Source organism: Hippoglossus stenolepis, chromosome 9 (genome assembly GCF_022539355.2).
Source record: "Hippoglossus stenolepis isolate QCI-W04-F060 chromosome 9, HSTE1.2, whole genome shotgun sequence".
Classification (NCBI taxonomy): Eukaryota; Metazoa; Chordata; class Actinopteri; order Pleuronectiformes; family Pleuronectidae; genus Hippoglossus; species Hippoglossus stenolepis.
The window spans coordinates 25838744-25865526 of NC_061491.1; the positions used below are offsets into that span (position 1 = coordinate 25838744).

Consider the following 26783-nt stretch of genomic DNA (forward strand, 5'->3'; position numbering starts at 1 on the left):
GTATTTCTTCTCTTTGATGAACTTAGAAAAAAAGTAGAAAATAAAAAAGGTGAAGAACTATCAGTCTAAAGAGTAACAGGAGTCAAATAGCTGTGATTTAGTTTTCCCTCCCAGTGTATTTCTTTACTGACAACAGAGCTCCCTCTTGTGGTCAGATTATGGTCAATGCATACAGCAGGTCAATTTAAAACTGCACTGTAAACAGTTTGGTAGCTGGAGAAACAATTATAGCGTCATTATACTCATTTATTACTCTAAAAATAGTTGTGCCTTGTCATAGTATATGATATTTTACAACTTCACAAACTGTGGTATTATTTTCCTTATGACATTTTAATGACTTATTGTATTGTGACGATTTTGAGATAAGATAAGGAAGGAAGCTGAGACGACTCGTATTTCTTTATTTATGTATATATCTATAGTGAGGACTCTCAGTACTTTATTTTTATCGGGGGACTATTATCGTGTTTTACAGGCATCGTTCACTGGATTTTGAATTAAAAAAAAAAATCTTACAATCGATTAATTTCCGGGACATTACGCTTTCATTTAAGTAATCTGTCAATGCAGTCTTTTTTCTTACAGTGTAAACCTAAAAAAAACATCACAGTCAAATTTCAAAGGTCTCAAAAGGAAAACTTGTGTGTTTACAAAAAAAATCTGTGTAATTTTATGTTGTTGGTGATTTTAGAGTTAAACATTTGGCGCTATATGTCACGAGAAATTCTTTTGGCAAATTAGTTGCAGATACAATGAGTACATTTTCCAATGGACCAAAGGAGGTGGGTGGAGAGAGAGAGAGAGAGAGAGAGAGAGAGAGAGAGGAGGGGAGGATGGGGGGAGAAAGTAGAGGAGGGGAGAGCGTGAGGGAGGGAGGGGAGTAGTAGGGGGTGGTGGGAGGCCAGGAGGAAAACACCAGACCTCGTTTTTGTCCTCGGAGTTTGGAGACTTTCTGCGCCAGGACGCACCGCTCCGCGCCAGGACGCACGGTAAGAAGACGCGTCTTTTCACTGCCCTCGGAGGGGAAGGGTGGGAGAGTGGAGGTGGAGGGTGAGTGTGACAGGGTGAGGTTGACTTTTGGGGGGAGAGAAAAGGGGATGGAGGAGAAAGGGCGAACAGGAAGCCAAGTGAGCGCTTGTCTCCTCGCTTCCTCGTCGCCGCTTCCCTGCAGGGAGTCAGAGAAAGTAACGGAAAGGAAAGAAAAGGCAAGAAAAGGTGGAGGAGTCTGTTTTTGAGGAAGGAAAAAACTCTCATGTGCTCTCTCTTTCTTTCTTTCTTTCTTTCTTTCTTTCTTTCTTTCTTTCTTTCTTTCTTTCTTTCTTTCTTTCTTCCTTTCTTCCTTCTCTTCACTTCTCATCAGCGCCACTTCCACAACAACCGCAGCGACAGACTTCTGTTGTGTGTTTGACAAAGTTTTTACTCTAACACATTGTTTTTGATGCTTGTTGGTAAAAGTAACATTAAAGTGTGGATAGTAATAATGCGGATGAGGATGAGAACTGTTATGTACATACACTGTAGTTGTAAGTAGTACACTGTGTGTTTGGTGATGTCAGTAAAAGTACTTATTCATGTCCTGTATTAGTGATAACTGCAGCAATGCCTGTTTCCTTGTGTTGATGCTCAGCAGCTACTTGAGAATTATTCCTCTTCACCAGCGAGTCTTCCTCAAACACGTCTGCAAAACACTTAATTTCTTGTTTGTGAGCAGAGATTTTCATAAACAGTCTATGGTCCAGAGTGAAGTTAGAAAACGTTGTGTTCATCCCACCTGGTTTATCTGCAGTGACGATTTTAAAGTCAATGTTTTTCATGAATGCTTCATTACTTCAGTTAATTAACTGTTTTCAAACATTGCCTGTCAGAGGTCTGTTAAAATACCGACACAATCTTCAGACCCAAGATCACAACTTTTCAAAATATAAACTTCATTATTTATATTTGATCTGGTTAGTTTTGGTAGAGGCTTTACAAACCAACCTCTTCCTGTCTTAAACACACACACAGCTAAGAAGCACACGTACATCCTGTCGTCATCACCTATGTGGTCTGTATACTCGACACTCATTGGTCTGTAGACGTGTGTCTGACATCAGCGTGTTGTCAGTTGGTTGTAGTCTTTCTGTTTGAATGGAGAAAATGAATGAAGAAGTTAATTTGGTGAATCATTATGGTTTTTACTCCCACTATCTTCAGGCGCAGCACTCAACACTAGTTCAAACAAGTGGTTTCACAATAAAAACAACCAACAAACCATGGTTCAGTTTGATCCAGACCCAGACCACCTCTTTGCATTTGGTCTGTTGGTCTGAGGAACCTGAGAATCACTAACAGTGTTTGAGACAGAGGCTGAAAAGAGGAGCTGCAGCAATGGACAGTATCCGTTCAGTATGTGTTGACTGAACATTAGGGCATGTAAACATTTTCAGGTGATAATACTCATAAAATCTTGAATGAGTGTGAGGTAATTCACTGAATTTGATTTCGATCAACAACTTCCACCCTGCGTACAAATCAATTTTAAGCCAACTCGGTGTCACAGCTTGTCGTTCATCCGCTGTTGGACCGATGTGACCCTGCGTCTGCCACAGTAGCAGTCAGAGAGTCTTTATGGTACATTGGGCAGATTATTAAGCTTTGAAGGTCAATAAAATGTGAGGTTGTTATCAGGTAAGATGAGAGGAGGAGTGGCTTTGTGGCCTGAGAGGTCAGGTGAATAATTCAGAGGTTCGATTGTTCGGGCCTTTTCGGTGCGACGCTCTGGGCCTTTGCTCAAAGCGCAGCTACTGTTTTGTGCCCTTGTGTCATAACTGCTTCTCACTTTCTCCTTGTGTCTGTTGTCAGCTGGAATGAGGTCGTAACGGGGTCGGATGCTTACGTCTGTGTATACATCTCACACATCATGCATCAAACATGCATCCGAGTCACAAATCACTTCACTTCGTAAAGTTCTCAAGGGAATAAAACCTGCACAAGGCAGGAAGTTACCATCCCAGGTGTGACGCTACTTTTGGTAAAGAGTTGGGAAAGAGTGAACTTCCGAGAAAAACACTAATCAGTGACTCACAGAAACATTGAAATACCCTTTATCAGTGTGTTGATTAAGCCTGGTTGTCGGTTAGATTGCCACTGATTCTGTGGAGGCTTGAACATTATGTGAGTGACAGGAACTAGGAAATCTGATAAGTGGGAAATGAGCAAACCGTCGTCAGGACCCCATTCAGGCTGCCGTACAGCTGCCTGCTTGATAAATCCTCTTTGGAAAGAGATAAAGTTAAAATAAACTCTACATTAGCACTGAGCATGAATGAGCACGTTGATCTTCAAACCTGACTTTCATGATTCTCGATATCTTCTAAACCTTTAATGTTCGGTGACTGTATCTTGTAAAGTTCCGATGCTATTGACCTGAGACCATGTATATAAAGATTGACAACATGACAGCTCCCGAAAAGCGAAGCCAAATCGTCTTGATGACCCCCGGTGGCTGGCTGCAATAAAGTCTTAACCCCCACCTCCTCCAGGTTAGTGGATGGGACATAGACCAAAATAGTACACCTTAGATAAATATTTCTCAAAAATGGTTTCTGTCATTTTAGGTTGTTCTTATCACACTGATTTTTTTTCAAGCTTTAATTTTTCTATTAAGTTTGGTTTTAATTTGACGCTATAAAAATGGGGTGAAACGTCATGATTGACAGCTGAGACTGACATGCATTGGTCGCTACATCAGCTCGACCCTCCAATTACTACTCGGCCGTTCACATCCCGGATATTTTGGCTTCATTTCTGGATAGTGGGAGGAAGTGGAGACACTCACACACACACACACACACACTCACACACTTTAGTTAATTAAATAAAGGAGAAACCTTTTCAGTGGCTGCTCTGTAAAAAGTGGATGTTTATCAGTTCCATGTCATTGAGGTCGTTAGCTCAGGCTCTGAATTAGCGGAAAAATCAACAAGCCAAAAACAAACATGGTCTCCGTGGCTCAGTGTGGAGCAGAACAGGCAACTGGCACGCAAACACAAAACCAAAACCAGAAGCTGTTAGCTGGTTATCTCCTATAAATGATCAGATATCCATAGGAAACCACGAGTTATAAATGTCTGGGAGACTAAAGATAGTCGTCATATGAGTCACGATGCTTGTCAACTTCATATCTAATGATCTAAATCTGGTCTTAAAGGTTGTTAAGATAAAATAAGCAACTTTTTTGTTTTTTCTCAAATCTAAATTCACTGATTTAATGTCACGTCAGCTGTTGGTGGGAAATTGGAACTTCCTCTAATCACTGAGTTCCCGTTACAGATTTCTGGGCTGAAACCTGAAGGTAGTTATGATGAAATCACACAGACACACAATATTAAGTGTTTGCACAATCAGCTGCAGCAGCTTTCACACATGAGGGAGGATTGACGTTAAAGTCTTTTGTCCAAACTGAAAATCGAAATGATCTAATTAAAAGTTTTCCACAAAAATTAGAAGCTGTGTTTTTATTCTGTGCTACTGTGTGATATTTTCTTCCTCCCTTCCTCCCTTCCTCCCTTCCTCCCTTCCTTCCTTACTTACGGGAATTTTAATTGTATTGGCCAATGATCAGAGGTTTTTGGCATCAACACAGGATGTACTGGGTGACACATACAGAAGCTGACTGGTTTTATTGGTCTGACTCAATGATGAAGAATACGAAGTTAGTCCCTCTGCTCCGCTACGACTGCAACTGACCAACTATTTCATTTATTGATTAATCTGCTGGTTATTTTGTGGATTAATTAGATTGATGGTTAACTTTTGATCAAACCAACAGTTAAAGTATTGTTTCTTCTTTTCATTTTCCAATAAATTCATTTTCTAAATAGTTACAGATTATCGTTCTAGTTGATGAATGGCCTGACCTTTTGTGGCTTCATGTATTTCTGTTGGTAATTTTACAGCAGTCAGTTTGTTGAGTGTATGAGAGCTATTATTAGCTCTGAGCCCGATAAGACGAGTACCTGCTGATAGAGGTGCAGCAGAGAACACGCGCAGCTGGACGGTCAAAGGCTGAGTTCTCCTGAAAATCCAAACCAGGAGTTTGTGTTTGAGCAATTTCTTCTTCAAAGGTTCAAATAAAAACCTCAGAGTTCTCAACCAATTATCTTTACAGGGGTTTCTGTAAATTCATGAGGAATTTACAGAATACCCATACTTGTGGTATTGGCTATTGCCTGCGCCAACTTTGACGTCAGCACCTGTCGTACACGTGCTTCAGTTGTGGTGACTCGGTGCAGTCTTCTCCTAAATGATGGGTGTCACTGCGAAAACAACAACACCAGAAAAAGAAGAGGAAGAAGAAACACCAACACAGCAGTTTGGACACCGGCCTGTTTCCTTCAGAGACAAAGCTTTGGGCTTGTGGTCACTGACAGTTTCCTACAGAATCCCTCATCTTTACTCACTGTCTCTGTCTCATCCCTCCAGGAGCCATCTGGGAATCTCTGTGCTTTCTTATTGAAGGCTCATCTGTAGACGGACCTGGTCACAGACTCTGCTTCCAGTGTAATCCATGCTGCTCTAGACACAATCAGCGGCGGGGTAAAAAAAGCTCCGCATGACGAGCCGAAATGACGCCGCACAGAAGTGTCTATTAGTTTATTTCTGGCACGTGTCACGGCAAACAAGGACGGGAATGAGGAGCTGAAACTAGGCAAGAGAGACATGTCCTGATTGAGCACAAAGAGACAAAATGACCACAAAAAGAGACACAAAACGACAGCTAAAGGATGCAAAGCTTTCACAAAGAGACACAAAATGACCTGAAAAGATGCAGAAAGACCCAACGTGTTTCAACATGAATACAAAGAGACACAAAATATAGAGACGCAAAACAACAACAAAGACTCAAAAGCAGGACTGTGGTCGTGTTCAGTCTGGTGTTTTCCTCTAACGTTGGAGGTTTTTGTGCCCTGGGAGCTGTTGTATCCCAATCCATTCCTCTTAATGGTCGTAACCTGAGAAGCTCCTAACGTTTACCTAAAGCTCTCTGTTTATTCTCAGAGCTCAAGATGTTTCAGAGCCATGAAGAGCTTCTCTGTTTATATCCTCAAACCCTCGCCTCTCAGTTTGGAGACAAAAATGCACAGAGTTGCTCCTCTGTGCATTTCTCGCCTCGTCATTGACCAAAAGAGACACAGAGGAAACTGTAGGTTCTTGTCTGATCTGTGGTAAGTGTTATGCATTAACTCCTATCGTCCTCCAGAAGTTCCAAGAAGTTTGTGGTCTTGTTCAAGTCAAACTCTGATCTCAGTTCCACTGCTGTGAGCACAGAGCTCTTTGTTTTCTTCTCCCTCTGTTTGATTCACGTCATTGTAGTGAGGAGACTTTTAATAAGAGCAGTGATTCAAGGTTTCTCAGGTCCTGATGACGTCATGATATAAAATCACATGTTCCAGTAAATGATATGATATTTTGAGGAATCGTGTCCACTGATTATTTTCGTCACCAGCTAATCTGACATTTATTCTATTCTTGAAATGGTTATTTGATTAGTTGGTAATAATAATATCCATCAATCGATTAATCCGTTCATCTGCAGCTCAATTGTAAAGTTAGATATGTCTGGAAAACCATTCTCAAAACACAAAAATGTCTTCATCCATTGAATACACACAACTCTGTCTATACACACACACACACACACACACACACACACACACACACACACACACACACACACACACACACACACACACACACACACACACACACACACTACCTGCACTCACAGGCTCTTTGTTTCAGCTGCAGAGAAGCGTTCCCTTTTGATAGTAGAGCTCTGTTCAGTTGAGAAACCAGAGATCACTGATCGGACAACACACCCATTCATCTGCGTGACCTCTGACCTGTGAAGCCAGTCACAGGTGACTGTGACACTGGGATGCTGTTACACACCTTTGTTTGTGAGTGAGTGTGTGTGTGTGTCTGTCTGTGTGTGTGTGTGTGTCTCCTCTTGCACTACTGCTTTTTTTCTGACTCTTTGTCAAATCGGATTTTCTCTGGGATCAATAAAGGTTCATCTCCTCTTGAGGCTGCATGGGTCAGGGCCCAGATGTTTGTCTCACGCTCCTGCTGAAAAGACCATTTATTACTATCTCAGGAAAGATGGACATTCAGCCGTTTCAGACACGAACAGAAAGTGTCCAGAAAAATTGGGGACTGGACTTTTGCAATTTCGTCTGCATCTTCTACGGCTCCTCTTTTTCATCCTGAGATTTTTGTGCTCTTCCAGTTTTGTGTCCGTGTGTGTCGTCATCAACTCGTCAACACTTACTCGCTGTGAATTCTCCGGAAGTTTTCCTCCTGGAGAAGTTCCGAGAAAATGTCCACAGCAACTGACTTGGACATTTTGGTTCTCACCTACAGTCCCTCTGGAAAACTTCAGGAGAACGTCTGGACGTTTAGTGCACGTCTGAGAACGGCTTCATTCAGTCTGGGCTCAGCACCGTTCTGACAGTCACAGTTAAAGTCTCGTTAAAGCTTCATGATGAATGCAGTGAGTTTAAATTTCACTTTTTCCAGACCAGGGACGTCCCTCTGTGTCGGGTCACATGACTCGGTGTTTGGCTGCAGAATTAACAGGGTGGTTAATTTAGTTTTATAGTCAATGAATAGGTGGACTGTTTGCTTAGTGTTTAGACTTTGACAATGTGTGTGTGTGTGTGTGTGTGTGTGTGTGTGTGTTTTTGAGTCAGTGTATTCCTGTTAGTTCCTACAACACATGTGGTTGTTATTTATAGCTCCAACGCTGATGTCATCTCTGCAACTAACGCTGAGGGGCAGGACTTTTAAAACCAACCTCTTCCTGTCTCTCACACACACACACACACACACACACACACACACACACACACACACACACACACACACACACACACACACACGGACGTTTCCCCTCCATTATTACCACATTTGCGCTTCATTAATTTCCAGGATTGGAAATGGAATTTTTTTTCTATCGTCGATTTTTTAGCATTAAGTACACACACACACACACACACACACACACACACACACACACACACACACACACACACACACACATGCACACACACCTTGGTAATCTAATTGTACCAGACTTGTTGTCGTGAAGAGTGAGTTCAGCTTTCGATTTACCAGTCGATCTGCGTCGGGTGACGGCTGAATGGGTGGAGAAGGGGATCCTCCCTCTGAGTCACGCTGCCCTTCATGGGAAGAACATAAAGAGGCTGGAGGGCTGATGCAAACCTGGAGTAAAGCTGGACTCACACACACACACACACACACACACACACACACACACACACACACACACACACACGCATGCATCAAACATAAACACACACATGAAGCTCACAGCTGGACGGTCAAACATCCCCTCGTCCTCCCTGTTTCTGTCTGTACAGCATGTTCCACGTATATTAACCATTTTTCTTACACATATAATCACACAAACTCTTACTATAGACGTCTCCACCATCTGGACGTTTACATAAGATGTATTTTAAAAGAGCTGCTTTAGCTGAAGTACAATAAGCTGCACGTCTGTCTGGAGAATGATTACCTCATAGAGAACGTTATGGAAGATACTTTAACGTCAGCTGAAGAGGATGCAGTCGTTCTCAGATTAGCAGAAAGAGGAAGTTTGAAGTGAATAGTCTGAGGTGTGTGTGTGTGTGTGTGTGTTTGTGTGTGTGTGTGTTAATACACTGTAGTGGAGACATGAGGCGCCTCAGATTCATGCTTTGCTCGGCTGCAGTGTAATGTCTTTCTCTGGTTCCTCACAGACTGGTATGTTGGATAGAAGCAGCAGCAGCAGCAGCAGCAGCAGCAGCAGCAGCAGCAGCAGAAGAAGAAGAAGAAGAAGAAGATGTCTTTCTTTGGTCTGGACTGTGTCAGGAAGAAAGAGACGGGTAAGACCTCGCTGGATCCTCAGTTCTTCAAATATCATCAGATGACGTAATATGTATGAAATATCAAAGTGACTAAATACTGCATCACTGATAATGTTTTACTTTCAGCACTTTGTTAAGTCTGACACGAGCTTGAGCGGAAAACAGACGCTGACAAACACAGTCTCACCTCAAGGTCTCATGAACAAATACTTATAACACAACCAAATACTCACAACACAACCAAATACTCCCAACACTACCAAATACTCCCAACACAACCAAATACTCACAACATGACCAAATACTCTTACAAAATGACCAAATACACACAACACAACCAAATACATGAGAGGGTAACATGTGGTAAGGCTGTGTGGTTATGTGCTATAAAACTTTCCATAGTAGAAAACGTATAAATATATCGTAAAATTAATAATAATAATAATAATACATTTCTTTCTTTTCTCATCAGAGCTGGACAGGAAGCTCCGAGCCAACGACAGAGAATACAACCTGTCCTTTAGATACGCAGTAAGTACTAATACTGTGTCTACTGTTCACGTGCTCACGTCCTCCTCTCACTCAGACACACAGCCGTCAAATTAAGATCCTGTTGTTCTGCTTCCTAAAATAGAGGGGGGGGTTACAGAGGGTTCAGCTCATGAAATGCAACTTCTAGTCAAAACAGTTTTACCACCACGTTCTCTCAGTTGAGATATTTACCGGAGAAACTCTCTGCTGGGGCGTGTCCTGCTGCTCGAGCGGTTATCAGGAGACTGGACGTCAGCCAAAGTCTTCAGCCGCTGCTGGGTCGACCCGTTCTCAGTTTCTCTGCAAGGTCGAGCCTCTGTTTTACTGAGTTATTAACTTCACAGGAAGAAGAACAGAAGCTCGGCCGACTGGTTGTATTGTATCTGCACGTTTGAATGTTTGAAATCCACGAGACTGAAGAGCAGCGTGAAAGAATTCAGCAGAGCGAACAGCAGCAGGAGTTCAGCAGGCGACCAACAGGAAGGGACACTTCTGAAATATAAACAAAACAGAAGTTAGTACTTTGAAATGAGACAATGCTGCAGACAAATTGATATTGTGAAATTCTAATTTGAATATTATTCGTATGTCATTTTTCAAAAACAATAACAACACATATAAATGCATAAACTCCAAAATAAAGATAAAGACACATAGAGTATATTTCAGTATACTTTGTACACAAATATACACATTATGTACAAGGTGATACATACATGAACACATTTCAACATGTAAATGAGTAGTTCTCCCTCCTTGTTTAATATGTTTTCCCCCTTTTGAATTGATTAAAAGTTAAAATTGTTAAAAGGTGAAAACGCAACACGTTATATATTAAATAAGCACATCCAGAATATTTCAGTATACTTTAAACATTAATGCATAAATGTACACAAACTGTAGGTACACATGGAAAGACACAAATTTCGACTTTCATTTGGTTAAAATTCTTTAAATCTTCTGACAAATCCAGGAGGAGAAAACTAGTGGAAAATACCAGGAGAGGCTGTAAACTCTCCCTCTGCTGCTCGTGTAATGAAACATCCGCAGCTGTCCTCAGTCTGTGGGCGTCGGTTTGTTGTAAGTGAAGCGATCCAGTGATAAAGGGACGTGTGACTCAGGGGCCGTCGGGCCGGAGCCTCCCCTGATAACATCCACCTGGGACAGAGCGGAGGACTCCCACCACACCAGGGATTCTACAAATAACACCATGAAATCCCCCGAGAGTCCGAACAGAAGGTTTTACACATGATTCACGTAGAGATTTCTAACAGCAGGAGAAGTCTGGATGATTTTCTTTTAAGTAAGAAACATTAAATATAACCCAAACTATTAACTTCCATGAGTTCTGTGGAGTCGTGGATCGCGACCCAAGGAAGAATTGTGTGAATCTCGAGGGGGTTGGTCTCCAGGAGCTTGTGTAGATGCAAAGAAAAATCTAGATCTAGTGGGTGTAGATGTGGTTTCCTAGCGGTGTCGGCTTTAACCTGTGTTAAACCGGTGTCTGCTGCCAACGTGTCCCGAATCTCCAGAGAACCAATAACCACTGGCAAATATTTGTCTGAACCCATGATTGTCTGTTATCATCCCGGATGCACAGGGACACATTTCCATAAAACAGCCTACAGATGTTGAAGGGATTCACACGCAGCAAAGTGCTTTACACACAAACTAGTTTTCTTTCCCAACAGTCTTGTAACACAGGGCTGTTAATGCTTTAATGAGTTTTTTTGCTGCATCAGCAGAGAGTGTGTTGAGTAATGTGACAGATGCAGCTTTGTGATGGAGGATATTGATCTTTCTGTGTGGATCATCAGGCCTCGGGAGTGCAAGGATCCCTCTAGAAACTCTTCCCGTCAGGATAAAAAAGATTTTAACCAACGTGGAGCTTTAAAAAGAATCAAACATGATCCCATATGAATCATTTGTAGTCAGGAGGAATTTGGGACGTAAATATCTCGAAAGCCGTATTGTTGTGACATCAGTCTGATGTTGTTTTTATGTCCCTGCTCTCTCCCCGTACGACTCTGCCAGACGAACGCCATCAAGACGTGCAAGTACAACTTCTTCACCTTCCTACCTCTCAACCTGTTTGAGCAATTCCAGAGGATCGCAAACGCCTACTTCCTTTTTCTGCTGGTGCTCCAGGTGAGCGAAACAAACGCACACACACACACACACACAGCAGATTTCATGAAAACATAAAAAAAGGGCCTTTTTTGACAGAATTGAATTCTAGTATTTGCAACACACGCAGATACTCTGAGCTAAATGTAAGATGTGTTTCTCATCTCAAAAAACGTTTTAACTCAAAATGTCTCTGGAATCTGTGTCACACGTAGATGCGATTAAACACCACTCGCCCACAGCTCTCACAGCTCTCACAGTTTACTGAACAGGATATGGGCGAATTAAGCGCAAACGTAGAGGAAGTGTAACGTACAGTTCAGGAAGTTGCTTCATCGTGTGAACGGTCACGTTGCACCGCAGATAGGCGAGAAGAAACTGGAGCTCCGCAGCAGATTGAAACCAGAGATGCTTTTTTACTATTTATTTATGTATCAGAGTTTACCAGGTTTTACCGGTGGCTCATACAATCTTATCAGGTTTTTTACTTTTAGTGAAACAACACAAATAGCTCCCAATGTTTTATGGTTTAATACAAACTTCAGGGAAATTGAGGGGAAATAAGTTGAGATATCCTGCAAACGAAGGAAAACCTTCTATTTGTATCGCACTCATCTAAACAAGGTTCCAAGGTGCTGCACAAAAATCCATTGCAAAAAATGAATGAACTAAAATAGAAGGATTTCAATTAAGTTTAATTTTAAGCACCAAATCATAACATAATAGGTCAAGACTTTAAATATAGAGAAAACCAACAGTTCCCACAATGAGCGGCACTTTGGCGACTGGAACTGGAACTGAAACATGGAACCAGACCTCACAAATTGAATCTACGAATTTGATCATCTTCATATGTGTGTTCTAGAACTTATTCTGTGTGTGTGTGTCTTTGTGTGTGTGTGTGTGTGTGTGTGTGTTCCTCAGGTGATTCCTGAAATCTCCTCTCTGTCCTGGTTCACCACCGTCGTGCCTCTGGTCCTCGTGCTGTCAGTGACGGCAGCCAAAGATGCCACCGATGACATCGTAAGAACATTTGATAAAAAAATGTCACCTTTAAACAAAATGCTCTTTTTTTTCAGCTTCATTTGGGAGTTGACATAATGAACAGAGGATTTAAACCAGAGCTGAACTGCAGTGATGATGGTTTCAACTCCCCGGCTCTGCTACATATCATTAAAACAATATCCCGGCCACGTGAATCTTATACAAACACACGCTGTTCGGTATAATCACCGTTTCCCTCTTGACCGAAAAAAAGCTGTTTCACCGTCCTCAGCAGGGAAAACATGTGATCTCATTCTCAGTTGCCTTCGTCACATCGCTGTGTGTTATCAGTCAAACACACATTCGGTCTTCACACAAATCATTTACCGCTCGGTTAACGTCAGATTAAGGTCGATGTGGATCAACGTCAGTCGACTGAAAAACAAATGACTTGATTCGTGTTTTTGTGGAGGAGTTACTCCTGTAGAAGTATGGCTCAACAGACATGTGGAGATGTTGTGTAAAATTCTGGTTAAATGACAAAAATTATGACATTAGGAGTTATGATTAATGACCCCACAGGGGTTTTTAAGTTAATGGACAAACTGTTTTTCTTTCATCACTTTCTGAGGAACACAGACAGAACAAACTGTGTCCTACCTCTAAAACAATGAGAGGAAAATGAGTTTTCACTCTGGCTTCAACAAGTGTGTGTGTGTGTGTGTGTGTGTGTGTGTGTGTGTGTGTGTGTGTGTGTGTGTGTGTGTGTGTGTGTGTGTGTGTGTGTGTGAGATGCCAAACCACCAGGAGGAAATAACTGATGTAGTGAGTTAACCATTAGCTCAAGAGTGTTTTTGTTTGGGCACCGGTTGCGGTGAATGGGCGCCGGTAACCATCTGTGCCCTTAGTGAGGTCACAGGGTTCAGGCTTGATATGATCACAGCGGGTACACAACTAAATTCAAACACTGACCACGAAGTCAACAAGTGTCTGTGTGTGTGTGTGTGTGTGTTGTTTCCAGAATCGTCACCGGAGCGACAATCAAGTCAACAACCGAAAGGCCCAAGTTCTTATTGATAGAAAGTAAGTATATATGTGTATTTATGTGCAATGAATCATGGGAGATACACCTGTCCCTGTTATCTCCTCCTTGTTAAACACATTCTGAACATTGTGTTGAGAAAGTCTATATATACAGCATCCCTCACATCCAATATACAAATCAAGCATACCTTAAATATTTCAGATAGCAGACTTCAGGTCAACAGGATACAAAACAAGCGCTCCTCACCATCCTGCAGCTGCTTCCTGTGGCGTTCCTGGAAAGAGTTTAGATTATTTAACACACAGCGAATAAACAGATGGGTCGAAATTCAGGACTATACAATTCAGATATACATAAACAAGTCAAGACTATCCAGAGAGAACCAGCAGGTCCCAGTGTCTTGGGACCTAAAATTGTATTTAAAAGTTTATCTCCACAAGTGAAGCTCTAAAAGTTGCTTCAAACCTCACCTCCATGTTTCCAGGCACAGAATCGAGGTGGAGAAATAACTGATAATAATGTAATACACTCATCGAGCACTTTATTAGGAACACCTGTACTCCTGCCTCACCATGCAGTTTCTCAGTCAGCCAATCACGTGGCAGCAGTGCAGTGTATAAAAATCCTGCAGGAGCTTCAGTTACTGTTCTCATCAAACATAAGAATAAAGACAATAGTGTGATTTACACGAGGAAACAGCCTCGTACCTGACGTGTGTTTCCTGCTCTCAGACTGCGGAGCGAGAAGTGGATGGACGTGCAGGTGGGCGACATCATCAAGCTGGAAAACAACCAGTTTGTCACTGTGAGTCACTACAAAATAAAAGCTTCTACATTTATTTTATATGCAATTTATTGATCTTTAAAAAAAAATCATCTCAGGGAAGCTGACGTCTTAATCTGTGTATTTTCTAGAATGTAAATATCAATTTTATAATTGTCAGAAATCACTGCATTTGCATTTGTTATGTATTATTAATATTTGATGTATAACACTGTTTTATATAGTTTCACACACTTTGCCTTCGATGTTTGTTTTGTTCATCAGACTAACAAACTGGCATCGTGTTTGATTTCAGGCCGACCTCCTGCTGCTCTCCAGCAGTGAACCACTCAACCTGGTTTACATCGAGACAGCAGAGCTCGACGGGTCAGTCTGGCTTCTTTGTCTTGGAATGACAATATGTGTGTAATAATAATAACACACACTCATTGATCAAAATCCTGTAAATGTGCCTGATTTTATTTTTTTCATCAAGATCCATGAATTATATATGAAATCAGTAGAAATGTCCCGAAAAATTGAATCTCGCAATGTTAGAGAAAGTTATAAAAACAAACAAACCAATAATATACAGGTTTTCATTGTGTTGTTCTGTTCTTCCTTTTATCACTGTTCACTTATGCTTTTCCATTTTGTCTTCATCCCCTCTTCCTCCTCTTCTTCGTTTCCTCCCATCTTCCTCAGAGAAACCAACCTGAAGGTGAGGCAGGCTCTGCCCATCACAGGAGACCTGGGGGACGACATCGAAAAACTGGCTGACTTTAATGGTATAATTTAAAAACCGCAGTAATCACATTTGAGCTGAAATCGTGTGTTTTTCGTTCTCTAACCTGCTGCGTCTCCTCTCTCTGACCCGAAGGCGAGGTGCGATGTGAGGCCCCCAACAATCGCCTCGATCGCTTCACGGGAACGCTGTCGTACGCCGGTCAGAAGTACTCGCTGGACAACGAGAAGATCTTGCTGCGAGGCTGCACCCTGAGGAACACCGAGTGGTGCTTTGGACTGGTGCTGTTCGGAGGTGAGCGGGACGTTTAACGGACAAGGACTCGTTCTAATAATGAAACTAATACTGTAAATAATGTGTAAAGAGACTTTACTCGTCTCTTCTTCGGTTCTGTTTCACTCGCAGGTCCAGAGACGAAACTGATGCAGAACTGTGGGAAGAGCACGTTCAAGAGGACCAGTATCGATCGTCTGATGAACGTCCTCGTCCTCTGTGTGAGTCTGGTTGAGATGATGTGATCGATTAAGCTGCTAATTTTTAATTCAGACATTATGGTTTATTTGGAATAAACAGATCGATTGGGCCGTGAACCAGAGCAGCGAGAGGAAGATACATAGAAACTATGAATTTATCAAACTAATATCAATAGAAAATATCAGGAATATGGAAAACTAAAACTAAATTAGAAAATAAATCTGATCACTCACATTCAGGACCATTTATTGTTTATTTATTACTTTTACAGTTGTAAGCTGTACGTTGTATATTGTTGTAATAAACGTGAGGATAATCACTGATGCTTTTACACAAATGAAGTGAATGGATAAATAAATCAAGTAGGTTTACACATTCAAAGAATTAGCTGTGGTGTGTTTGTGCATAAGCAAATATATAAAATAGGGAACAGTAAAAAATATGATTAATACTCAAAAACAAATATGCCTCGAAAAGTTCAAGTATCACAGGTGAGGACAATAAAGTTATTTGAATTAAATTGAATGGAATTGATATGAATGTTTCCATCAGACATTTTAGATTTTTGAATTTAAATTAAAACAGGTTCTAACTTTTCTTTTACTTTTACTGTAGTTCAAGAAATACTCGTACTCTTGATTAAAGGCGTTACGTGTTTCTATGATCTTCATCTCCAGTTCTCCCTCTGAACTCCAGTTCTCCCTCTCCGTTCTCTCCCTGTAGATTTTCGGCTTCCTCGCCTTCATGTGCACCATCCTGGCGATAGGAAACTTGTTCTGGGAGAAGAACGAGGGCTCCCAGTTCACGGTCTTCCTGCCGAGGCAAGACGGCATCGATGCCGGTTTCTCCGCCTTCCTCACCTTCTGGTCCTACGTCATCATCCTCAACACGGTGGTTCCCATCTCTCTCTACGTCAGGTAACAGCACGTGTGAAGTTTCTGTTGATGCAGTTAAAGTATCAAGGTATATCAATCAAGGTACAGAGCTTGGGTGGAAAGCCGTTCAGTAGTTTTTGCGTAACAAACCAACGGACAGGGGCAAAAACAGGAGTGATTCTCCTTCTAACCAGTTCCTGTATCCACATCTTGTTCGGCAGTGTGGAGATCATTCGGCTCGGGAACAGCTTCTACATTGACTGGGACAGGAAGATGTACTACGCTCGCAGCGACACCCCCGCCGAGGCTCGGACCACCACCTTGAACGAGGAGCTGGGTCAAATCAAGTACATCTTCAGTGACAAAACGGGGACGCTCACTCAGAATATCATGACTTTCAACAAGTGCTCCATCAACGGCAAATCCTACGGTAAGATTCGAGACGTTTATTTTCTTTGGTGGTTTCCAGTTCTGTGTTTCTGAGCGTATCAGAAAACTGGAGACACAAATAGCTAAAGAGAAAATAAATGATCTTAAGTGGGGTTGTAAATATTTTATCTGGGTGCATTAATTTAATTAGGAGTTCCCCAGGGAATATTCTTGGGCCCCTCGTGGTTGTGGCCTGACAAATTGCTCAAAAGGACTTAAAATGCATCCGTCCGTTAGCTACCTACTTTCTTATGCTTCCTGAAAAAACAAAGCGTTGATTCATCACTTTCTTGTTCTTCGCAGGAGACGTGGTCGACTACACCGGACAAAGACTAGAAATTACTGAGGTCAGTTAAACTGTGGTGACGTAAATACCTCGAATCAAAGAAGTGAATCAGGTTGTTTGTCATTTTATTCTGTCAGTTAGTTTTCCTCTCAGATAACGACTGTATTCCTCTGAATTTCTACAAAAAATACGGGCTGTCACAAAATCATTGATAAGAGTTAGATTCATTTCACTGGATTACATCAAATTAGATGTTTTCTTTGGAAGAGATTCAAGTGGATCATTATTCTCAATCTTACAGATCCCTTGTATTAGGCACAAGTAGGGAGGTGGAGACAGTAAAGACGTCTTCTGTTGTCTCTCCAGCATACGGAGACGGTGGACTTCTCCTTCAACCCTCTGGCCGACCCCCGCTTCGTGTTCCATGACCACGCGCTGGTGGAGGCGGTGAAGCTGGAGAACCCCGAGGTTCATGACTTCTTCAGGCTGCTGAGTCTCTGCCACACCGTCATGGCTGAGGAGAAGAAGGAAGGTGAGTCGGCATCCAGGACGTCCCTCTGCCTCTTTTATATTTCTGTTTATTAGGATTATCTAGGTCTGTATGTATTTCTATTGGTGATTGGAGCAACTGTAATAAAATCTAGTTTCCTTCAGGGATCAATAAAGTATTTCTGATTCTATAAAAATCTCACTTTGGCATTTAAATAACCTTGGTTGTAAAATTTCAGTAATTTGGTTTTCTGAAAAAGCTTCAGACTAGGTTCAAGAAAAGAACTGAATAAAGGAAGGAGAGTCATGACAAATGAAAACTAAGTTTGTTCTTCCCCTGCAGGCGAGCTGCGCTACCTGGCCCAGTCTCCAGATGAGGGAGCTCTGGTAACGGCAGCCAGAAACTTTGGTTTCGTCTTCCGCTCACGAACGCCGGACAGCGTTTCCATCGTGGAAATGGGACAGCAGCGCAGCTACGAGCTCCTGACCATCCTGGATTTCAACAACTTTCGCAAGAGGATGTCCGTCATAGGTACAAAATCATATACATATCAATATCCTCCTGTTTAGTTTGATTTCTCATGTAAACATTTTACCTCTGAGTCAAACTGATGTTGAGGTCACTCTCTTCACTTTGTTCTCCTGTGTAAATGTTTGTGTTTTTACTCGTGTTCACAGTTCGGAGTCCGGAGGGGAAACTCTCTCTCTACTGTAAAGGTGCCGACACGATCATCTACGAGAGGCTGCATCAGTCCTGCAGCAAACTGATGGACATCACCACAGAGCACCTGAACGTAAGGAATATTTCTGGGTGGTCTCTCAAAGTGTTCCAGTGTTCGACAGGCCTGAGAGTAAATACACAATCTCCTTCAGTATAAAAGATTTGCATCTGTGAAGTTTTGTTTCCTGATCTGCAGGAGTTCGCAGGGGAGGGTCTGCGGACGCTGGTGCTGGCCTACAAGGATCTGGATGAGGAGTATTTCAACGAGTGGAAGCAGCGCCACCATGAGGCCAGCACGACGATGGACGACCGGGAGAGCAAACTGGACCAGCTGTACGAGGAGATCGAGAAGGATCTACTGGTAAAGAGCCCAACAAACACAACTGGATTTCTATTAAATAAAGCTTTTGATGATGATGATGATGATGATGATGATGATGATGATGATGATGATGATGATGATGATGATGATGATGATGATGATGATGATGATGATGATGTGTGACCAGCTTCTCGGAGCAACAGCCATAGAAGACAAGTTACAGGACGGAGTTCCTCAGACTATTGAGCAACTCTCCAAAGCCGACATCAAAATATGGGTTTTGACCGGTGACAAGCAAGGTAACGTAACTTCAAAAATGAGAATTTATACAATTATAGATATAAAACATCTTTATATAACCTTTTTAACATGGACACAAGACAGGGAGATTATTGTCCTATTTTATGAACTATAGTTTTTAGAATTTCTAGTATTTTAGAACTGTGGCTATTCAATGACGTTTTAAATCTCTGTTGCAGAAACGGCTGAAAACATTGGTTACTCGTGCAACCTACTGCGAGAGGAGATGAACGAGATCTTCATCGTCTCAGGCAACTCCCCGGAGGACGTCCGAGAGGAACTGAGGTCAGAGTTCTCAAAATAACAATAATGGAACTCAGACTGACCGTGAGAATCTGAGCCACAAGCTGATTGTGAAGCGTTTCCATGGATCCATCCAGTTTTTTATTTTCTTGCGGTGCAGAAATGCCCGAACCTCCATGAAACCAGATGCAGTGGATTCGGTGTTGCTGCCGGGAAGGAGTCTGGTGAAAGGAGTGATGATGGACGAGGAGGTGAACGGAGAACACGGCCTGGTCATCAACGGCCACAGTCTGGTACGGAACCTTTATTATTACCATGCATCCTGTAACTTTCCGTTGTGACTTGATTTGCTTGTAAAAACCTTAAGGAATGAGGACTTTATTTTGATGTTTGTCCATCAGACATCTTTACTGTATTCTGTGATCCCATTTTCAGCTAAAGCAAAGACATATATCATATTTCTTTATCAGTCAAGATTATAATCGTCAAGTTTTCAAAAGTACTGTAATCCAACTTTGATCAAATCAGCATTAGCATCATTTGATCTGCCAGAAATTAATGTCACAAATCTTCATCCTTCTACTGCCGTTTCAGCTGTGTGGACATTTACAGCTGCAGACATTGAGCAGTTGTAAAATGTTCAGCAGTTATGTAATCCCTGCCTTATCATCACGCTCCTCTTCTTCTCCCGTGGTCCCTCAGGCGTACGCCCTGGAGCGCAGCATGGAGCTGGAGTTCCTGCGCACGGCGTGCATGTGTAAAGCAGTGATCTGCTGCAGGGTGACTCCTCTGCAGAAGGCTCAGGTGGTGGAGTTGGTCAAAAAGTACAAGAAGGTGGTGACACTGGCCATCGGAGACGGAGCCAACGACGTGAGCATGATCAAAGGTACCAGCAGGGGCAGCAGAGAGCTTCAGGGATGCTCCCTCACCCCTTGGAAAATAATCATTTACTTAGAATGGACTAAATGCACAGAATCTCCCTCCACTAAGTTTTAAGGTGGAAACATAATCTAATTTTTCTCAGGAGCTGGTGGAGACCAAAATAAAGTTTCCTCAGACAAAAAAAGATACGTGACTTTCCTTCCTGTTCTCTTCCCAGCGGCTCACATCGGCGTGGGCATCTCGGGTCAGGAGGGGATGCAGGCAGTGCTGTCCAGCGACTTCTCCTTCGCCCAGTTCCGCTTCCTGCAGCGCCTCCTGCTGGTGCATGGCCGCTGGTCCTACCTGCGCATGTGCAAGTTCCTGCGCTACTTCTTCTATAAGAACTTCACCTTCACCTTCGTCCACTTCTGGTACGGATTCTTCTGCGGCTTCTCAGCACAGGTGAGAGAACGGAGAGACAATAATGCTATTTATTGTCTTATTGTCTTATTTTTTTTACGTGTATACTTCCTTTTATACCCTTAAGTTGTATTTATTTATATTTTTACAGTTGGATATTTCTATTGTTGGATATTTGTGTAGTATGTAATGTTTAGACAAACATCTTTCAAGAGCATGAAATAGATGTAATAACTCTTTTATTTTATATTATTTAAATACTAGCATGTTCACATTGTGTAGACAACTATGCACCACGATGTTTTAGCAAATACTGTCTGGTTTTACAAAATGATTTTCCAAAGAGAAATGTAGATATGGTCAATCTACCTTTGTTTTGTTACTAAGATTGAACCAGTTTTAAAAATATTCTCCTCTGATTTTGTTGTTGTTTGTTGACTCCTCAGACGGTGTACGATGAGTGGTTCATAACACTTTACAACCTGGTGTACACAGCACTACCTGTGCTGGGGATGAGTCTGTTTGATCAGGTAACACTGTGATGTGTGTGTGTTTATGTGTGAGTGCCTGAAAACAACAAGGATATAAATTTAATCGTATCAGCTCCACGTACATTTGAGCTCAAGGTGTTTTATGAGTATTATTTAGACGGATATAAAAGATGTCAGACAGAAACATGAAGCTAAGGGCCCCAAAAAAATATGACTCCACCAACCAGTACAGTTTCATACTAGATATTTATTTCAGATCTTTGACCACCAAAATCAAATCAGTTCATTTCTGAGTGCAAGTGAACATTCGTACAAAATTTGAAGAAATTCCGTCAAAAGGTTTTCGAGATATCGTGTTCACTAGGCTAAAAATATGCTTTGTGAGGTCACAGCGACCTTGACCTTTGACCACCAAAGGTCCTGAGGTATCATGTAGCCTTCACAGAAACCTAATCTCTTTGTCCCCCCCCCCCCTGGTCAGGATGTGAACGACGTGTGGAGTTTCCAGCATCCTCAGCTCTACGTCCCCGGTCAACTCAACCTCTACTTCAGCAAGAAGGCCTTCTTCAAGTGCGCCCTGCACAGCGGCTACAGCTCCCTGGTGCTCTTCTTCATCCCCTACGCCGCCATGCACAACACGGTGAGGGACGATGGGAAGGACGTCGCCGACTACCAGTCCTTCGCCCTCCTCACCCAGACGTGTCTGCTGTTCGCCGTCAGCATCCAGGTTTGTTTTGGAATGATTTTATCTTCTGTGCTTGTCAGGCGTGGAATGAGAGCATCTGTTTCCTCTGTGCGTCTGCAGCTGGGGCTGGAGATGTCGTACTGGACGGCGGTGAACACCTTCTTCGTTCTGGGCAGCCTGTTGATGTACTTTGCCGTCACCTTCACCATGTACAGCAACGGCATGTTTCTCATGTTGCCGTCGGCCTTTCCCTTCATAGGTGAGTGGGAGACTCACAGTTCCATGTTCCTGTTTGAACATGAACTTTTTCTGCTTCCTGAGAAAAGCTTTGCTCATATTTTTATCAGGCTAATCCAGAGTAATGGTGACGATTCAAATGAGCTGGATTTTACTGACAAATGCAGCATCTAAATTTAGTTTAGTGTGTTTGCACAGGGAAGGTATGAGGTTTAACTAAAACAAATACGAGAACTGGCTTAAATATATTGTCATCTATATTGAAAGTTGGCATTAAATGTTTCATTAGCCTCTTAGTCTTTTATGGTGTGCATGAATAGTTAGACTTCCTGATTTATTAATAAGTTTGGTAATTTTACACTGTATTTTATTTTGGCAGCATTTTAATACAATTATGTTGACAAAATAAACACTGACGCTCGGTGTGGGGAATTAAGAAGATGAATTATCTAAAAGTAAACAGGCCTTCCTCTGATTCCATGCGCACTCCGCAATCAGCAAATTTCAGTTTATCTTTTAAGTTCGCCTGCAGTGAGTAATAATATTTATTGCCAAGTTATCTGTTGAATCTTTTCTTCATGAATTTTCTTCAGAAGAAAATTGTAAGAATTGAGCTCATAGAAAAGCTGAAGATGATTTTCGACTTCCTGACCAACTATTAAAGTGAGATGAATCACAACGACAGTAACATTTTAACTTTTTGTCCTGTTGATGTTTGGTACTGTGAGAACTGTAATATTCATGTTTAAAGTGTGATGGGTGAGAGTGTAAACACAGAATCGTGTGTGTGTGTGTGTGTGTGTGTGTGTGTGTGTGTGTGTGTGTGCCAGGAACAGCCCGTAACTCTCTGAATCAGCCCAACGTTTGGCTGACGATCCTCATCACCTCCACTCTGTGCGTCCTCCCCGTGCTCACCTACCGCTTCCTGTTGATTCAGCTCTGCCCCACCATCAATGACAAGGTACCAGTCCACACACAGATTAACAAAGCAGGACCCACATCTAACTCACTGGATAGTTTCTGCTTACGTACCCGAAAGCCCCCAATTTATGGGAACTGCAGTTTAAAGGAGATTTGTGTTATTACTTTAAAAGGTTTTCATCCTCTAATATTCAGAAAACACATCACTTTGCTCTGACTGTCCACTGCTGCAGCTCCTCTCTTCAGCCTCTGTCTGAAACACTTGGGTTTAGCTCCTTGTGATAGGTGGGGTGCACTATGCAAATGTGGAAGTATCAGCCGGGCATTGAACCACCGACCTTCTGGTTAGTGGACGACCCGCTCTACTCCCTGTGTGCCTCTCTAATATTCTGACTTTGTCACTATCTGCCCAAACTTTCAGGTGATGTTCAAGGTGAGACAGACCAAAGCGACCCTTCCCCCTCCTCCTCGCCGCACCCGCATCCGCCGCACCAGCACCCGCCGCTCAGGCTACGCCTTCTCGCACGCGCAGGGCTACGGGGACCTGGTGACATCAAGGCGCTTCCTGCGGCGTCCGGCTGTGTCGCACTCTTTGGGTTTTGCACACACGGGTCGCACCACCATGGGCTTCAGTCCGATAGGACGATCGGCCGGATACAGCCCGACGGGACGCCCCCAGAATGTCAAGGTCCAGGATGTGGAGGTGACGTCGCTTCAGATGTACAGAACTATCAGAGACCCCGCCCTCTGACGGACAGGGGAGGACATCTGGGAGCAGGAACTGGACCAAGTGAATGTCAGAAGTGTTTAAACTCACTTTTCTACTTTTGGTTACCATGAAGAACTTGCTCAGACTTTTCCAGAGAAGTTCATGTTGAAGATTTTCCAAAGTCCATCTCATCTACACAGACATGGTTTGAAAAGCTTCTGTAAAGGAACTGCAGCAACATGTGTAGCCTCCTCTGACGGATCCCGCGTGTTCATGTCAAACACGTCTCCTGCAGGTGAGAGACAGATGTGAAAGGTTTCTGACACTAGACACATGTCTGCAGATGTTTACAGACTCCTCAGCCTTTGCTAACCAGGAGAGTCCAGATCCACAGCAGGGCTTTGGAAACAGGAAATAACCGGCAGAGCCATGTGGAAGGGGACACGTTCATTTTTATACCTTAAGTGTCTTTTCTTAAAACTCTGGAAGCTGAATGAGCAGTCAGCACTTTGCCAGATAATAACCAAATGTCTAAAAGGTTATAAACGTTGTTTTTCTCTCTGGCAGCGGGTTTCAGCTCCAGCGTTGTGGGACCATCCAGCTTGTGAAGGACATTTTTAGGACTTTTATTCAAACCGTATGTTTTGTTTCACTTCCTCTCCGAGCTGGAAGAATTTTATGAAACGAAATGAATGAATTTGTGAAGATGAAACATAACTGCACAGCAGAAGAGTTTGTATTACATAAAAAAACATGGTGGTTTTTAAATTATAATTATTTAGCATCAGTGCCACTGTGTAACGACACATACTTTAGATTTATTGAAGCGATGAAAAAAGCCAGTATTACTGCAACAGACAAGGGAATTTAGCATGACAATCTTCTGCTTGAAGAGGTTATGGTGGAGCAAAAAAAAAAACTAAATAATAAGGGACTATTATTGCCACTTAAAGGGAAAAAAATGAAATCACAATTTTATGAAATTAAAGTCATAATTTTAGGCTCAGTTCAATTCCAAACAACTTTATTTGTCCCCGGAGGACAATTCTAATGTGTCATTTAAAGGGAGAATATCACAAAATCCGCCTCTTTAGTGGAGGAGGAAATGTTTGGTAGCGGTCGACCGTGAGGTTGTCGTCGGTTACACCTGCGTGATATTCAAAGAGGTTTTATACTTTCTCAAGAAAGATTGGTTGAAGATCTTGGATCCAGAGGGAGTGAAACCTTGCTGCTGATTCATGTTTTTTTTATTCTCTTAATATTATAGCTTTTTTAATCATTAAATTATGACTTTTTTCTTGTAATATTACAACTTCTTCATCAATATGGCCGTAATACTCCATTGCATGCCAAGTTAATCAGCTCTTAATAGGAATCTTTTTGTAGAGATTCTCTGTCGCCCAGTGAAAAACATTTCTGCTCAATAATTCAAACCCCTGCAGACAGATGTTTTTAGAGGGATTATTACACCCTACAGCCTCTAAAAAATGTATACACTTTATAGAGCCAGTATTTATCCCATAAACTCTCCATAAAGCATGTATTTGATTAAAGTATCTTCTGCAGTGCAGTTTGTAAAAGATTCAAGTCTGCCGTGTTGCACATGGAGGCCTCCAGATCAAGTTTGGATCCAATTACTGTCGCTCAGAACCTGCACCAGAATGTTCCTCCTGTGCACCTTGAGTTTCTGCTCCAGCAGCTTTTAGCCTCTAGGTTTGATTTTGCCTGCAAATGTTGGAAACTAGAAAAGAGGAATTCACATTTTGACCCCATTAAACAGCAGAGAGGTGAACTGGCTGTGTAGTAACTCATCTGCAGTGCAGACTGCAGAATGTAATGCAAAATAAATTAAACACAGAAGCTGCCTTAAATTAAAAAATAAAGGGATTTCTTACCCTTACATGGAAACAAGAATGACAAGAATGTATAACAGAAAATAAGTAAACATCCTTGTATGTAACAGTCAAGGTTTAGTGATGATTGTATGTTAAGAAAGGAAACATTATGTACATGGTCAGGGTTTTTATATCTGCAGCTGGACATGTGAATCTTTAATTTATTATTTGATGTGTTGAGGTTTCTGTAAGAGTCCAAATGGAAATGATTCAATAATTGTAAAATATTTGATAATTGCCCACATGTTGTTTTTCTCTCTGTGCCTCATTGTGTCCGTATATATGCAACTTCTGGTTTTATTCACTCACAGTTCAGTGGAAATCATTGCAACAGCCTGTTGGAGCAGGTTCAGTGTTTTTATCTGAATATCTGTCACTTCTGATCCAAACCCTGGTTCTTCTTTTTAATGCTTTGTGTGTCACCGTTAACTCTAAACTGTTAAAGAATCTGATGCTGGAGTTCAGTGTATGTGAAGCTGGTTCACACCAACGACAGCTCATTGGATTTTGTACTGTAAAGTGTTCTTCATGGAAATATTTCAGAGTTTGAATATGCAGAAGAAAGTACATGTTGTAGCACCTTTTGTAAAAACTGTTGCTAGTTTTGTAGCTCGTCCAGTTTTGTGTCAGATTTTCACGTCACTGCAAACACTCGATCACATCGTGGTGCCGGCAACCAGCAGATAAATATGCAAATTTTCATCAAGATTCATGAATTATTTCCAGGGAAATCAGTGACAATGTCAAAAACACCTCTAACCCGGCCTCTTAAATTCTCTCTTGGCTCATCCTTCCACCAAGTCATGTGGAACCCGTTCAGTAGTTTTCATGCAGACGGACTGGGCTGAAAACGTAATGAGCAAGATGACAATGATCTCATGTGTCAGAGTTGCTGAAATAAGCACCCCCCCCTCCCCCAGCATCACTGTGGTACTTTCCAAAATAAGTAGCAATCATAAAATAACTTTAAGGATAATATTAATATCAATGATATTCATCAATATATTACAATCATTTTTGTTGTATTCTTTTTGTCCCGAAGACTGAAACTGTAACAGTTTAAGAAATGAGATTTTTGAACTGCTCTTCCTAATAATCATTTTGTATAATTTTGTACTTTAAAAGTTGTTATCGCAATAAAGAGAACACGATTACAACATGTTGCTGTTTGTGACATAAATTAAAATGAATGATTTTAATTTGTAAAACTTAACCTCTGTTCATTTGATTGACGTGACATTGTTTTATCTGTTTGCAGTTTCTCTTTTCACCAGCAGATGATGCAATATACTCAGCACAACACCCCCCCACCA

General features: G+C 41.9%; 2 protein-coding genes across 2 annotated transcripts in view; one reads left to right on the forward strand and one right to left on the reverse strand.

Moving 5' to 3' along the window:
• LOC118114808 (metal transporter CNNM4) overlaps window positions 1–5564 on the reverse strand; it is a 41586-nt gene extending 36022 nt beyond the window's left edge. Inside the window, exon 1 of the mRNA XM_035165497.2 lies at window positions 5448–5564. Coding sequence (XP_035021388.1) covers window positions 5448–5476 — 29 coding nt within the window. The 5' untranslated portion in view covers window positions 5477–5564. The remainder of the gene's footprint in view (window positions 1–5447) is intronic.
• Window positions 898–26629, forward strand: LOC118114807 (phospholipid-transporting ATPase ID). The gene is made up of 28 exons (XM_035165495.2): window positions 898–992; window positions 8811–8936; window positions 9391–9449; window positions 11484–11597; window positions 12501–12599; window positions 13582–13643; window positions 14337–14409; window positions 14684–14754; window positions 15073–15155; window positions 15248–15406; window positions 15518–15606; window positions 16310–16503; window positions 16683–16891; window positions 17194–17237; window positions 17543–17708; window positions 18009–18197; window positions 18344–18459; window positions 18583–18747; window positions 18896–19007; window positions 19188–19293; window positions 19412–19544; window positions 19954–20137; window positions 20351–20574; window positions 20979–21062; window positions 21505–21750; window positions 21829–21967; window positions 22776–22906; window positions 23288–26629. Exons 2-28 carry the CDS (start codon window positions 8894–8896, stop codon window positions 23615–23617), a joined length of 3624 nt encoding a protein of 1207 aa, XP_035021386.1. The 5' UTR covers window positions 898–992; window positions 8811–8893; the 3' UTR covers window positions 23618–26629.
• Window positions 26630–26783: the final 154 nt, after the last annotated feature.